Consider the following 14,977-nt stretch of genomic DNA (forward strand, 5'->3'; position numbering starts at 1 on the left):
TATAGTCAATTTAGGTAGAAAAGCTTCTCTATAGTACTGCAGTGCAACGTAGAGGATGATCAAAAACAAAAGGACAGAACTCGAGCAGTTTCAATAAAAACACTTTAATAGAGAAACAAATAAAAAAGAAAATAAACCTTTGAAACACAGTCTAAATCCTTTATTATAACCACCACCAATTGAAATGAAGAAGAGTAAAACAGATCTATTCATTATTTTGTACCCACGAGGGAGGAACCAATGGGACTGGGAGGCTGGGAGAACATGTGTGCCATTGATTCACTGCAGCGAGGGAAGAACAGAGGAGAGCAAACAGATAACAGGAAGAGATGTGGCATTTCTAGAAGGCTGAACACAGTGCTCTCTACTGGCTGGGCAAAAGGTTGCTCCCTTTCCATGTGCCACGCACACAAGTTGGTTTCACGTTGTTTTCTTAAAAAAGGCAACGCAGACTGTTTTTGAGAAAAGGATTCATAGGGTGATATATGGTGCAATATTGGGTGGCGAAAACCTTTCAAATCCAACTTCGTTACAAGAGTGAAGATCCTTTGTTTCATAGCAAAGATCCCATCAAACTGATTTTGGACACAAAGATTCTTGACAAGACAAAAAAATTTTAAATGATGAAAATTTGTGAATAAAATCCCTTTAAAATGTCTTTGGCGCAATCTCTTCTGCTTTAAAAATAAATAACAGTGTAGTTGAAGAAGCGGTGAAATATTAGTATTGCACAACTTCAGAGATTAGCCAATGACTGCTTTGTGGAAGAATGATTCCCCCGAACAAACATGTCCAAAGCTTCGTAGATTCGACACACACCAGGGAGCAACCTCAGCTTTAGCCCTGCTAGGTAACTGCAGAAAAAAAGAACTTACATGACCATTACATATATTTGATTGACATGTTAGTAAAATATTATAATAGTTTTGTTGATAATGTCACAAGTTATTGTACACATCAAATAATATACCAAAATTTGACTCTGTAGGTTGAACAAAAGCTTTTTTTTTTTCCTTTTTTTTATCCACAAATCAATACAAACTGATAAAAACAGGGAGAAAAACCAGCCAGGTCATCTCAACATGCATGAAAAAAAAAAAAGTCTTCACATTAAAAATAAAAATAAAATCCATGTTGATTGTTGTACAGCTGTGAAGTGGTGAGAAAATGTGACAAATCCAGCAACATATACTTAAAAATATGTATTGTACAGTGAAATAAGTTGTCTTTTACCAGCTGAAACATAAATTCTCCTCTTTGTCAAATCAGCCAGACACCTTCTTAAAAAAAAAAAAAAATTAAATAAAAAAAAAAAATCTAAAAAGTCACAACAAGATGTTGCAACTGCCAACTGGTTTGTTGTTGTCCATTTCTAGAATCATAATTATTTTTTGTGAATTTGCATAATTAAAAAGGGCATACCTCTTCTTTGAACAGCTTCTACAAAATTGAGGCGCTCCCAAAGTTCTTGTTTGTAAATACCTAGAAAATGCATATTTACAAGTGTGTTGTTCTCTGCCATGTCAAAAAATCTGGACCTTTGAATCACAATGTCAAAACTTAAAAATTAAACCATAGCTTCACGAAGCATCTCCGCTGACTGTTCAGAACACATCAGTTATTAGCTGTATTAGCTTTCTGAGGAAGTGACACTTACAAGAGATTTAACAGGGACTAACTGCTGTGTGAAAGCCATGAAACAGCAGGACGACCTCAGTAAAGTTTCACCAATTTGCAGATGGGGCAGTGGTGTTTTAACAACTTGTGAATTACATTTAACAGGACCAAGCACTGGATGACTGTTTCCAGTATTGCTTTACTCACAAAGGGAAAAACCATGGCAGATACAGTGTACAAGCATTTCTTTTATATTCTACCTGCGAGGGGACTTAAATCATCAGGGCGTGTGTGTGTGTTAGCTGTGAAATTCTCGCACATGTAGCTGTGTGGCCTCCGGAAACCAGCAACTCACTAGCTGAACGTGGATGCTCCTGCACTAGGTGTGTTTAAGGTTGTCAGGTCAATTAAATTAAAGGGAGTGAGATCCACCTGCCCTAATGTTAATATACTAATCAGATCAGACTGAAAAGGTGAATAATGTAAATCTCTGAGTGACCAGGAACAACTTCCACGACATTACAAATTCATTCTCATTACGCACAGCCTAAAAACGGAGTCGTTAACAGTCATGCGTCTTTGAACAGCTCGCTATCTATGGTTACCTTCACTAAGTTACTTTTTTTTGGTTAAATCTCAAGCAGAGTTCTGAAAGCGGTGGGGGACGGTTTGCTTTGAATGTCCTGAAATGAGAAAATATAATTTCGGGCAGGAAAATGCTTTTGACTTGTTATGGTCAATGATCAATGCAAAGCAAATATCAGCTTACGAGAGAGATGAGTGACTGCTGTTTATCATTAAGGGTCATATTACTGAGGATTGTCTTGGAAAGAAAATAGTACCAGATATTTGGGTTGACACTATGAAAGGGCATCTGGAAACCAACAGTGAGAACAACAGTATGTTAAAAGCACAGACACCATCACTGATCCCAGTAATACACTTCACGTTATTTGCTACAGCGACCGAGATCAAGGCCATTTCCAATAAGATAAAAACCACAAATGTTTGTATATTGTTAATGTGCATTTTCAAATTTCAGGGTATATATTATAAATCTACAGCTTCAATATACTTCAGATTTAACCAAAAAGCTTAACATTTAGTGTGTTCAAAAACAGTCTAACTGGCAGTGTTGATCACACCCTCAGTTTCAACTTACCCATCATGACAAACCACTCTGACCTGACCACTCTCTTCACTTTCACAAACCCTCAGAGTACTGCAACCTTTCAACGAAAAACAACAACAAAAAAAAAACTCGATGTCCATTAGCGACACAAACACATTTCATATCCCCAGCAGTTGTTGAAACAGTTTCCCAAGTGAAGATTTTGTTGACACAAATAAAAGAGATAAAATAAAATGAGCATCGGCCACAAGCGAAGCGGTTTGAGATAATCTTATCACAGAAAGCGACGTCCGGTGTTCTCTGATCCTTAAAACAAACAAACGAGGAATGACATGGTTGTTGCTATTGTGACATTTTCACACTGTAACTATTGTTGCTGATGGGACATGGGTGAAAAATAAAATGCACAATCAATAATTGTAGTTATTTTTCAGTAAATAATCACATTTACTACTAAATCACTGAGGATGATTCCCAGGTTAAGATGTCTAAGAATTAAGGATCAGAAGCCAACAAACAGAGAAAAAAAAAAAAATTCATAATGCAAATGCTAACATGATACAGGAATTTAAGGACATGTCTGTGGCATACAATTCAGTCTTTTATTTTCTTTATATGTACAGATTAGAGGAAAATTTATCTACTTCTATACACTGTTCCATGTAGTTTCTGTGTCAGTTGACCACTTAGCTTTTGTCCGTTACCACAACTACAGTAGTATGTAACTCAAGACGCAACGTCCACTCAAAACTGAGGAATACAAAATGATAAAAACTTCAACATACTTATTTAGTAACCAACAAAACCAACTTCAATAAGGAAAAATATGCAGGTAGCTAAGTGGTCAACCAAATCTCTCCTTTTTTATTATTATTTTTTTTTTATAACTTTTTTTAGCATTACGTACATATACAAGTGTAGATAATATAAGTATATATTCATATATACATAATGAGTATGTATATATACCAGTAATGCATTCATTATATATACTTATTTTCTTCACAGATATGTGAAACAGGAGAAAAGATGACTGTTACAAATAAAAAGTTAAAATGAAAACAAAATGCAGAAAACAAACCTACTGATAGAAACAAACAATTTGTAAATGCACTTTGCACTATTTTTTGTGTTTTTAGAAACAGTTTTGCCTTTTTTTTTTTTGTTTAGTTTTAAATTTCATCACTTATTCATCGTGTGGGAGAGGTGACACTCATTTAAAATAGGAATAGTACCCATTGCTACCATTTGAACTTCCTATACTCAGCTCTTGTAGGAGGGACAGAGGGTCGCTGTTCTTTTTGACCTGTTCAGGACGAACAGCTCGCGGTTTGGGGGGCGCGCGGAGAGCGCTAGCATAGGACATGGTGGGTGGTTTGCTTAAATTTGGAGGCCCCTGGCTGGCCTCTGTGGGAGCCTGTGGCGGTGGTGGCGGCTGCTGCTGCTGCGGCGGCGGCGGCGGTGGTGGCGGCTGCTGCTGCTGCTGCTGCTGCTTGTTATTAGGCATGAGAGGAGGAAACTGTCCAAGGTGGTGAAGGGAGTTGAGGGAGTGTGGGTGGGCCTGCTGTGCTGCTGTGGCCTCGGCCTTCACCTGCTCCTCCGTCTGACGAAGGGCCTTGGAAGCTGCTGGTCCCAGGGAGAAGACACAAGCAGAGGTTTGGAAAGGTTACTTAGACTTGGACATAACAATAGAAATGGTTGTCCTGCTTTGACTTTAAAACTAACATAACAGCTCTGTGTAAAAGAGCATAACGCCTCACGACAGCGTATTTGGCGACACCTACCCAGAAGGTCTCGGTGCTGGGCGAGTGTGCCGGCTCCGTTACATGGAATGTTCTGAAACGGACCGGGACCCCCACCATTACTGGGCCAGAGGTCGTGTGAGGGGTAACCGTAGGGGGCGTGTGGGTGCTGATGATGCTGTATGTGTGGATGAGGGTGGTCCTGGGGGTCTGATGTACAAGGCTGGGATTGCTGGGACAGGGCATTGTGGGTGTTGGCTGGAGACGATTCATCTGGGTAGCTGGAGGAGATGCGGCGCTGATAGAGAGGCCGGCCTGGACCTCTGGGTTCATACTGTGCAGACAAAGATACATGAGGAAGAGAAAAGAGGGAAAACAAGAAATTGAGTCAGACAGAAATGTGGGCAATATAACCTTAAAAGATAAAAGTGATTTGCAGCCTTTAAGAAGAGGAGTTCACCTTTTCACAGCACAGACTGATTCAGTTACAGAGACAGGGGTGAGGGAAAACCACTGCTGAACAAAGTATTTGTCAAATAACTGTTCTACCCTTGTGTAAACTGCACCATTGCTGTACACACACAACACTTTGATCTTTCCACAATATTGAAGTATGACACAACCAGTCACTTAAGAGCAGGTCTTACTCATCTATCAGATTATACTTACCACTAATAAAAAAAAAAGACTGAGATGATGATATTAATTCTGCATGTCTGTATCTCAGATTTGGGTGACTTCAGCATCTAATTATCCACATTTGCCTGTCAGCACAGATCATTTAAGATTTTGCTGGGAACTTTGAAATCTCTACTTCATGCAACATTTAGGGCTGAATTTTTGAGAAAAGGCTGACTAGGTTAATCACCATATAATGCTTCCAACTGTCCCAGTGCTGAGACAAATTAAACCATCTATGGTATCTGGGACGGCTGATGCCAGACTTCCTTTTCATACCAACAGGTAGACAGGTAGAAAGTGGGAAAGAGTGATAGAACAAGTTCTTTCACTGGTGCACTGTGAAGCGGATATTTGCATGTAAAAATGCAGACGGTCCACACTCACTTTTGCAGTGAATTCTACAAGCGACTTTAAGTATTTGTGGAATACGCTGATGTAGTTGTAGCCTGTATGAAGCCTTTGTCCCTTTAACTCCTCCACTTCAGACATTTTATTCTAGTATACAGAGATTTTAGATAGCATGATAAGGCTCATAGCTCATTTCGTTGATTTATTAAAACACAGATAATAATAATGATGAAAATCTTGGAAAACCCTTACCTCATCTACATTATGAAGGGCTGTGGCTGCTGATGTTCTGGGGGACAGTGGGTGGTAGGACTCCTGGTCTGGACCTTGAACTTGTTGATGTTGTTGCTGCTGCTGCTGCTGCTGTTGTTGTTGTTGTTGTAGTTGCTGCTGCTGTTGTTGTTGTTGTTGTTGCTGCTGCTGCTGTTGTTGTTGTTGTTGTTGTTGCTGTTGTTGTTGCTGTTGCTGCTGCTGCTGCTGCTGTTGTTGTTGTTGTTGTTGCTGCTGCTGGTGCTGATGGTGAAGTTGCATCAGGTGGACTTGCTCCTGCCTGCTGGGGTGAGCCATGATGGGTAGTCCATAAGGAAGGCCGTGGCCCTGGTTCCCCAACAGGTGGTTTTGCTGTGGTGGGCTTACTGATGCAGCTCCACCATGGGGCCACTGGGCTTCTTGCAGAAGGTATTTGACCTGGGAGGGAGGGGGGCTGGCAGAGTGGGCTGGTGGCTGATGTGGGTAGCTACCAGCATTATACAGGGGGTTCACCGGGTGCTGCTGCTGCTGCTGCTGCTGCTGCAGAGCTGAGTTGTTAAGAAGGTTTTCATTAAGGAGATCACGACCTGTGTCATGTGAGTAAGGTCCTGATGGGAAAGGGCCAGCATGATTGGAGGTGGCGGCTAAAGAGGATGAAGGGTCACCTGAGGCACGGGACTGGGACTGGCGGTACTGGAGGAGACGAGATTGAGGTGGGGGCTGCATCTCAGCTGCTTCCCTGGGTTCGGGCTGTTCTTGTGGGGGCATCTCTCTCAAGAGGCCTGGGTACCTAGGAATTGAAAAAGTATTTCTTTTCACTTGAACTTGGCATCATGTTTGTAAGCAACCAACAAAAAGTACACACAACAACATCTCATTTTATCAGGATCCTTCTTAAAACACAATTATTTAGTTTAACTGTAAAACTGTAACATTACTTTAGTATCAAGTTACAAGGCCATTAAAAAACAAAAATTGATACAAACTGGTGAAACTGGTGCTTGGTCTCACCTGGTGAAATGTGGCCCAGTGGAGGCAGAGGGAACAGTTTCGTCCTCCATATTGGCACTAAGGCCCCAACTAGCTGCCCGGAGCAGCTGATGGGGGAAGCGAGCTATGCCTGGCTGAGCGAGGTGTGCGAGCTGTTGGGGTAGAGGGAAGGCGACACTGCCCTGGAGAAAAGGGCCTGCTGCCTCCCCCCACTGGCCCAGCCGGGCTGCCTGCTGCTGCTGCTGCTGGCTCAGGGCCTCGAGAGTCAAGGGACCCTGGAGGTCTGGAGGTGAAACGACAGGATCAGTTTTAGAGTCACTGGTGTTTGTTCTCATGACTAATAGGGTTAATATACAGTACACTGGTACAATTAAGATCTATTTAAACTGATACATTACAAATTAATATCTAGTGAATGTTTGTATAGAAAAAACGACACGCAGAGAATTAACAGCCTATAAAGATGGCATGAGATGGCTTCTTAAACTTCCACAATGGAGTAGTGCCAACCAAATGTTCGTAAATGTCTGTGCTCCTACCTGTTCTGCCATAATACAAATTTTTAAGCAAAGATGTGTGTGCGGGCTGTCTGACTCAGAAAATGGCATCATTCTGACAACGGCAAAGCCTGAGCTGAGCTCGGTGAGCTTTTCATACAGACTGTAGAGCCACTGGCGCTCCCGTTTGTATGTGGGTTGAGTTTGGTGATTTTGAATGACGCTGAATATTTCTTGCTATGTATTGCAGGAAGTCTCCTGATTAGATCATTGGTCATTTGTCTTTCAAATTCTTTCAAAATCCAATAAATAGGTCACCTGTGCGATTTTACGCTTTAGTTTGTGTTTTAGTTCAGTGTTTGGTTCCAGATACTGTTCATTACTCAGCTTGAATCAACTACTTGAATCCTTTGTAAGCCTATTGGCAATATCACAATAGTAGCAATTTAATTCAGCAAGTGATTATATGAGCAGGTGAACATGAAAGTGACAAGGCTGGAGCTACTTTTAAGACTGGGCGAGGCTGCTACTGTGACAGAAAACAAAGGATCTTGCAAAGTAAGTCAGATTAACAGGATATAATCCTTCCATTACTTTGTTCAATTCTTGGATAAACAGCAAAGACTAGAAAATGCTGGTAAAACAACCAGCAGGAGACATAATGCATCTTCCCTCATTTTCCTCTGTTGGAACACTTAATGCTGAAATTTCCGGTGATTCATCGATTAGGGGAACATTTGTAAGAATGAATAGATAAATAAAAAATAAAATTGATGCTACACTCACCCAGACCATCTCCCAGGCTTCCATCCTGTCCATCCTCCCCAAAGCTGTTGACCCTGTTATGCTGTGACAGGCCAGTGTGGTGGGCCCCTGGGTGGCCCATTGGAGTCCTAATGGTGCTACTAATGTCCTCCACCCCTCCAGACTCAGGCCCATCCAAAGTGGGAGACTGGACAGCTCTGTGAGGGGCAATGGGGCCACTGAAGAAGGAAGCGTTGTGACTACCTCCAGTGTAGGCAGGGCTGAGCTGTTGCTGCTGCTGTTGACTCTGTTGGGCCATTCCTGGGTGTTGAGGTTGGCCAACCCGATAAGGAAGCCTGGAGACTGGATACTGTGGGGGGAAGGCTCTTCCACTGGCAGGGTGTGGAGGAAAAGCTTGGTTGGGTGGTGCCAGGTGGTAGTTAACGGGTCTTTGGGCAGTTGAGGGATCTTTTCGATGGAGAAGAGCATTGGGAAATCCAACTAGGCCATCGGACTGAGAGTCTAGACTTCGACTTTGGCCTGTGTCCAAATCTCCCTGGATCCAAAAACATAAACACCAATTCAAAGACCATAAGCAAACACTTAGCAGCTTTGGTAATGTGGGTCTACATAAAATGGACAAGTTACTACTGGTTAAAAACTAGAAAAATAAAACACAGAAATATCAACAACTTGCCTGTTTTTCCTTCATGTCAGCTGTTTTCCTTTCTGGTGTCTGAAGACGGTTCTGCTCTGACTTTGGACATCCTTCTAATTTACCTAAGAAATCAAAACCAAAGACAAACTTATTTCAATATGTTTGGCTATTCTATACAGATAGTTCTTTCTATTTGATTGCATAACATTACTTTAATTTTGGATTTGGGGTGTTTGCTTGATCTGGTAAAGAAAAAAAAAAGAAAAAAGAAATCAAGGCACACCATTTCTGATGGGGTCTGCCTGCTGCTCCTTGTCAGGGCTGGGCTGCCCCATTCCAAGAGGAGAGGGGTGGGCCACTCCACTGTAAGGGATTGGGGAGCCTCGATTCTGGGCTTGCAACAAATTAAAGTTGTAGGCCATGGCTGCCGGGTGGCTCATGATGCGAGGGTCCACAGCAAAGCGATTCTGGTAACCTGGCCAAGGCAACTGAAGAGAATACAAACACAGATTGATAAATTATTGATCAATACACCGTACCAGTAACAGTGAGTATTAACAGTAACATATGAAAACCAAATACCTAAGTGTTCTTCATTTCAATCATGATCACATACGCCTAAACCAGTATGACTTAATGGTCAAATGATAATTGGTTTTATTTGTACTAGAAATTATGCGGAGCTTCACTGTCCATATAATAGGGAATACCACAAAAACAACAGATTTAACGCCGAACTGGGCTAACAGACCAATCTACAGTGATCCTCAATGTATTTAGCTGAAGGAAATGTTATATTGACAAATGATTTCCTATGGTAATAAAAACGAACCACCAGCGAGCAGAATAGCTATTAAAATATTTAAATTGTCCAGTGAGAGCAAACTATGAGATATTATTTTGTTCATTGCTTTGTACAGTACACTAGCTGGTAAATAAAGGCTTTTGTTTCCACAGATAATGGTACAGTATATCAACAATAAATTTGAAGCCGAAACACTAATTTCTTAATCTGATGCTGGTATTTTTGTAGAAGAAAAAAAAAAAACTGATGAACTCATATTGTGAAATGTGTTTTGGCAAAATATGCACCTATTTTACAAGCATTCCTAAACTTTACACGCAATCTTACACTTCTGACATTTTTCGTTCTCTAAAAGAACAATGCGACTGAATCCTTGTAGTAGATGGCATACAGGACTTGTAGCTCTTTGGCTAAGTTTACATGGCCACATATGTCTCTGCGAGGTTTGTTACCAGAAGCAGCACACTTACAGGCAGGGGCATGGACATGACCATGTTTCCACTGTACACCGCTGGAACGTAGAGGATACTGGCGCCTGTGTGAGGATCTATCCTCTGAACAGGACTGGGTGACTTGCCCATGCCAGCTGGTGTGCCACCCAAGGGTGGTGTGAAGGCTCGAATAGGGTTTCCCATCAGCATTGCTGGGTTGGGTTGGACTGCAATGAGAGAAGGCATGATTATACAAGTAAATGCAAATGGTTCTTAACCACTACGTGATGACACGTAACATAAGATACACGCAAGCCGAAAGCATATCCAATTATTTTTAGCTTGGAAACTGTTAGGTAATGCACTGTATTAATCTTGACGTGGGTGGTGGAAAAAATTGATTTGCACAAATTCGATTTTTTTCAGTTTAGGCTAAGGAGGCTGGTGACAATCTGCAGTTGTAAGCAACTGAAACAAACTGATTGTCTTCTCCAAGAAAGCATCAAATTAACAACTACTTGCTGTGTTGTTCAAGGCTGCATCGCTCTGATGGCTTCAATAGCCTCAGGCCTTTATGCATCCATCTGGGCTGTGGCATTAGACTGGCTCATATCAAGCTGTCGAGATGTGTGCTTAGATGTGTGTGTGTGTGTGTGTGTGTGTGTGTGTGTGTGTGTGTAGGAAGATGAAGTAAGAAGAAACAATGGAAACTCTTCTGCTGTTACTCTTGTGTAAAACCTGACCATAATATGCAAAACATATAGGGTTAAGGGCAGAGATACTATGTGGATGGACTATTTCTATACATGCTTGTATGTATAAACATAATAATTTAAACTGTTTCAGAATACTGCTAGAAGGACACTGACCTTAAATGCAGAGTTTATCAACTCTGGATTTTAGTGGATCATACCTTAGTAATCTATACCTTTCTGGGAATCTTTTTTTTCTTTAAATTTCTGTTTAAGGGAAATTAGGTACTGATATTTTTTCTAATCAATGCCACCAGTTGGGTACTGTATTGTGTTTGCACACTATTATTACTACATTACTTACACCTTTTGCCTTCTTCCCTGAAATCCAGGCGGGTGAAATTTTTCAGCAAAATGAGCTGTAATGTATAAATCTAAAAAGGTCCCATGAAATTGCTTTGGAGTCATTTTCTATGGTTCTACCTCTGCATATACCCCAGAGTGCAGGATGAATTACTTCCAAAAAAAATTGAAAGCTAGTGAAGTCTGGACTTCAAACGACAACAGACAGATTTTACCAGGAGGACAAGGTAACAGTAAAGGAAAGGAATTTTTCATAACATGGCACCCTTTAATATTTAGAAATAAACAGGGGTGAACATGGGCAGTAAAGGTATACTCACCATATCCTTCAGGTGGAAGGTGCTCTGTGTGGTTTGTATGTTTCCCCTGCAAGACAAAAGAATCATTTAAAAGTCATGAAGCATGGGAAAGAGTCCATAGAGACCAAATGGAGAAAAAAAAGTTAGCAAGTGGATGAAGGTCGAGTAAATACATTAAGTCTAGCAACTGTTATGCAGTATGAGAACTAGGCATGCAGCAGCTGCAGCATGGTCCTCCGCGTCCTACATCTGTCACAACAGACAGAATCGGTTTCTGCAGGGGGCTTCACAATACCGCTTCCTCAACTGCAAGTGCACGCAGAGAGTTTGAACTGAATACTGATCAGTGTTGACACACATGTATGAATGCAAGTACATTTAAGCACATTTCACATGTGGGGGTGAGTGCACACACAACTCTATACATATATGTGGGCACACACACAGACACACAGACACACACACACAGGGCTCATGAGATCTCCCCTTACGTGAGTTTAGGTGGACCCTATCTGGTATATTATTTATCATTACAGGCAAGCATACACAACAATCTACTCTGAGCTCCTTCATCGGCTGGTTTTGTAGCATGCAGTTTCTCCCAGCTGATTGTGGTGTTAACTGATAGTCATTGACAGTCCTTCCATGAGGGCAGAAATTACTGCCGTCCTCTGTTCCATGTGATCCACTATGTTGCTATGCTGACATAACATAAATGTAAGTAAAGCTGGTATTATTTGCCTTTCATATTACTAAGAAAACATTAATTCTGCTGAATTATTGTCCATAAATCCATAAATTACACTTGTATTTTCATTCTTTAGGCTACTACTACAGCAGTTGCTGGCAGTACGATGACATTTTCAAGTATTTTAACAAGTAGTTGTGAAAAAAGGATGGAAAACAATTAACTTGAACACAGCAACACAATCCAGCAAACACCAACACAGACTGAATATGACAGAGCATAGTCAGACTTGTTTCTAGCAAGGCGGTGTTGCCCATAAACCCAGACAGAACATGTTTCAAAGTAAAGGCAAAGGCCATTTGCTGAGCTAAATGAATCCAATTCTGCAAATTAGACACTTGGAGATACGGCTGGAAATGCAACAACTTAGACAACTAAGTATCCTGAAAGTCAGCCTAACTGTGCTGAAAACACTTTGTGAGACAAAGTCCAAGTGCCAACGAAAATGTAAGTTCAGTCAAATCTGACCGGGGCCTCCTTTCCTGACAGCCCACCACACAGCATAGCCAATGTTTATTGGTCCTTGCTGCACGGCATTTTTGCATACTCGATTCTGATCAATTTATGTCATTCTACAGTCTGTTATTTCTGTATAGTAGATCGTTGCTATGGGTACAATTCTGAGAGCGGATGCAATAAAATCACTTCTAAATCAATACGATCGTTTTTAACTCAGTATTTTGTGTCAAATTGTTGACCGATCTTCAGGATGATTCAAGACCTGCATCACTCTGTCAGGGTTTGTTTTACAATAATGACCGACTTGCTGTACATTATCCCTTACTTAAAATATGGTTATACATGTGAGGCAGCATGTTCCCGAAGTTGAGCTGAGGCGCAGCCAAACTGCAATGTCATAAACAACAATAGAGATATCAAGTCTTTTTGCTCCACTTGTAAAAAGGTCTAATTTAACATGGCATCATAGTGCTGACCTGCAAGACAACCATTTATAAAATGGCCCAAAGAAAAGGTCAGTCTCTGCAGAATGTAATGATTTTTAATAAATACACCAAATGTGCCATTGTGTAATGTGTTTTGGTGTGAGTAGGGGCCTCTATCTAAAATTAACTGAGGTCTGAGATATTATCACAGAGGCAGCTTCGCCTGGCTGCTATTTTAGGGTGCAACATTAATGGAGTAATGCCAGACACACTAGACTGAAAATGGTGCTCATAGTCTGGCACCGTAGTAATTTGATCTAGTCAAAGATGCATTGCAGCAAAATTTCCTTTGCCACTATTCAGCTCATACTTGGCAAAGGCCAACCAGGATGTTGAATATTTTCCCCCATGTGATCAATTTTCTCAAACAGCAGGGGTTTGCTGAGAATGGACAACTGTGCTTTATGGATCTTAGAAATACCAGATGACAGCATACTAGCTGTCATACAAAGGTCTTGGTTGCTTGTAATGCTGCATTATTCACCCGAACTGTTCTTCCAGATGAGCTAAAAGGCAAACAAAAAGAAAAAGGAGAAATGGCTCCAGATTCTCTGTGTACAACTCCTTTGAGTATCAAAGAGCAGCCATAATAGTTTGGTTCTCAATAGCACAATCCATCTGTCTGCAGTTGTGATTTGTTGCACTGTGCTAGGGAATCAATGACAAGAGGTTGTAGGTTTTTGGAGAAAAAAATACAGATACAAGAAAGACTGTAATAGAGAGCCACACTCAAGAATATGTGCTACGAGTAATGAATGATTGTTTTTAAAAAGTGGTAATTGTGCTTGTAAATCCTTTTATCGCAATTAAAATGACACAAATTGTGCTAGAGCTGAACCTACAAAAAGCTTTTTAATGTGAGACATATTTTACCACAAGTGTCACAGTCTTGCATACTTGCACCAAAACACCATCTGTGTTAGAAAACAGCAATTCTGGTAAAATGGATGTCCAACAATGAACATGCTGAATGCTTTGTGTTTAAATTAATGTGTTTTACAGGTAATTGCAGCTAGTGTATCATTATCATCATCACCACTACCATTATTATTATTATTATTATTATCATTATCATTATTAGCAGTAGTAGTAGTGTTGTAGTAGGTAAAATGTCTAAAAATTGTTTTCTTGACCAATTATTTTGTGCAGATATGCTGTGAAACACTACAATGACTTGGACGACTAAACTTGATTATCTGTGACATTCACAAAGTGGGGTATTTATGCATTATTGATCATCAGCAGTGGATGTTGAAAAGTTGCACTAAAGCAACCACATTTGACCCAACGACACAGGTTTCATCAGAAGTTAGGGTGAAATATTTGAAAGTCTGATTTATGAATTAATCTATTACTAAAGTGTATTTTGTATGGATAAATTTGGCAGTAACTTGCCGTGGGTATATCAACCCACGTACAGACGCTCCAAGAAAGGTCTGACCTTTAAATTAACAACATGCCGTATATGCTGAAGGAAACACTATATTAAATACTGCATACAGGTAGTGTTGTGTCTGTGAATGTTGTGCGGTTGTCAGCTACAAAGTATAACTGTGGAGAGAGAGAGAGAGAGAGAGAGAGGAAGTGTGTGTGTTGTGTGTTGTGTGTTGTGTGTGTGTGTGTGTGTCTCTCTAAAGCCGGCTAATGCTGCGGAGCTGCAGCTCATTAGGCCCAGTGGGTGATGGCAGCAGGTTGGCAGCTGTGGTGATTTCGTTAACCTTTACCTCGAGGCAGGCGGGGAGGACAGACACACAGACACATTTCAACCTGAGCTAAACAATCAAACAACACATCCTTCCACAGAACCTGCCATGCTAATTTCCTATCTGTGTTGTTTTACTAGGGCTAAAATGAACGACCATAAATTAATTTCCTGTGGTGAAAATTAAAGTGAATCATTTTAATAGATATGTGCTTTGTGCCCGCATATACAAAGCTTTTATCATTCTTCCCCTCTAAAAACAAGAAGCACTCAGTCTATTCCTGATAATTTGTTTACCATTTCCACAAACTAATAAATGGTTACCTAACGTATTA

The 14,977-nt window shown here is 40.7% G+C and overlaps 1 protein-coding gene across 4 annotated transcripts in view; it reads right to left on the reverse strand.

Moving 5' to 3' along the window:
• Positions 1-88: 88 nt before the first annotated feature.
• Positions 89-14,977, reverse strand: part of helz (helicase with zinc finger) — a 56,058-nt gene continuing 41,169 nt past the window's right edge. The window contains exons 25-33 of one of the 4 annotated variants that reach the window (XM_070856161.1): positions 11,270-11,315; positions 9,934-10,121; positions 8,942-9,146; positions 8,698-8,780; positions 8,043-8,556; positions 6,781-7,042; positions 5,773-6,559; positions 4,534-4,825; positions 89-4,372 (exon numbers count right to left, since the gene is read on the reverse strand). In XM_070856161.1, the coding sequence (XP_070712262.1) occupies positions 3,963-4,372; positions 4,534-4,825; positions 5,773-6,559; positions 6,781-7,042; positions 8,043-8,556; positions 8,698-8,780; positions 8,942-9,146; positions 9,934-10,121; positions 11,270-11,315 (2,787 nt within the window). In that variant the 3' untranslated portion in view covers positions 89-3,962. Of the gene's footprint in view, positions 4,376-4,533; positions 4,826-5,772; positions 6,560-6,780; positions 7,043-8,042; positions 8,557-8,693; positions 8,781-8,941; positions 9,147-9,933; positions 10,122-11,269; positions 11,316-14,977 lie in introns of all 4 variants that reach the window. The other 3 variants (XM_070856159.1, XM_070856160.1, XM_070856162.1) reach the window with 3 other exon arrangements.

Source organism: Pempheris klunzingeri, chromosome 3 (assembly GCF_042242105.1).
Source record: "Pempheris klunzingeri isolate RE-2024b chromosome 3, fPemKlu1.hap1, whole genome shotgun sequence".
Classification (NCBI taxonomy): domain Eukaryota; kingdom Metazoa; phylum Chordata; class Actinopteri; order Acropomatiformes; family Pempheridae; genus Pempheris; species Pempheris klunzingeri.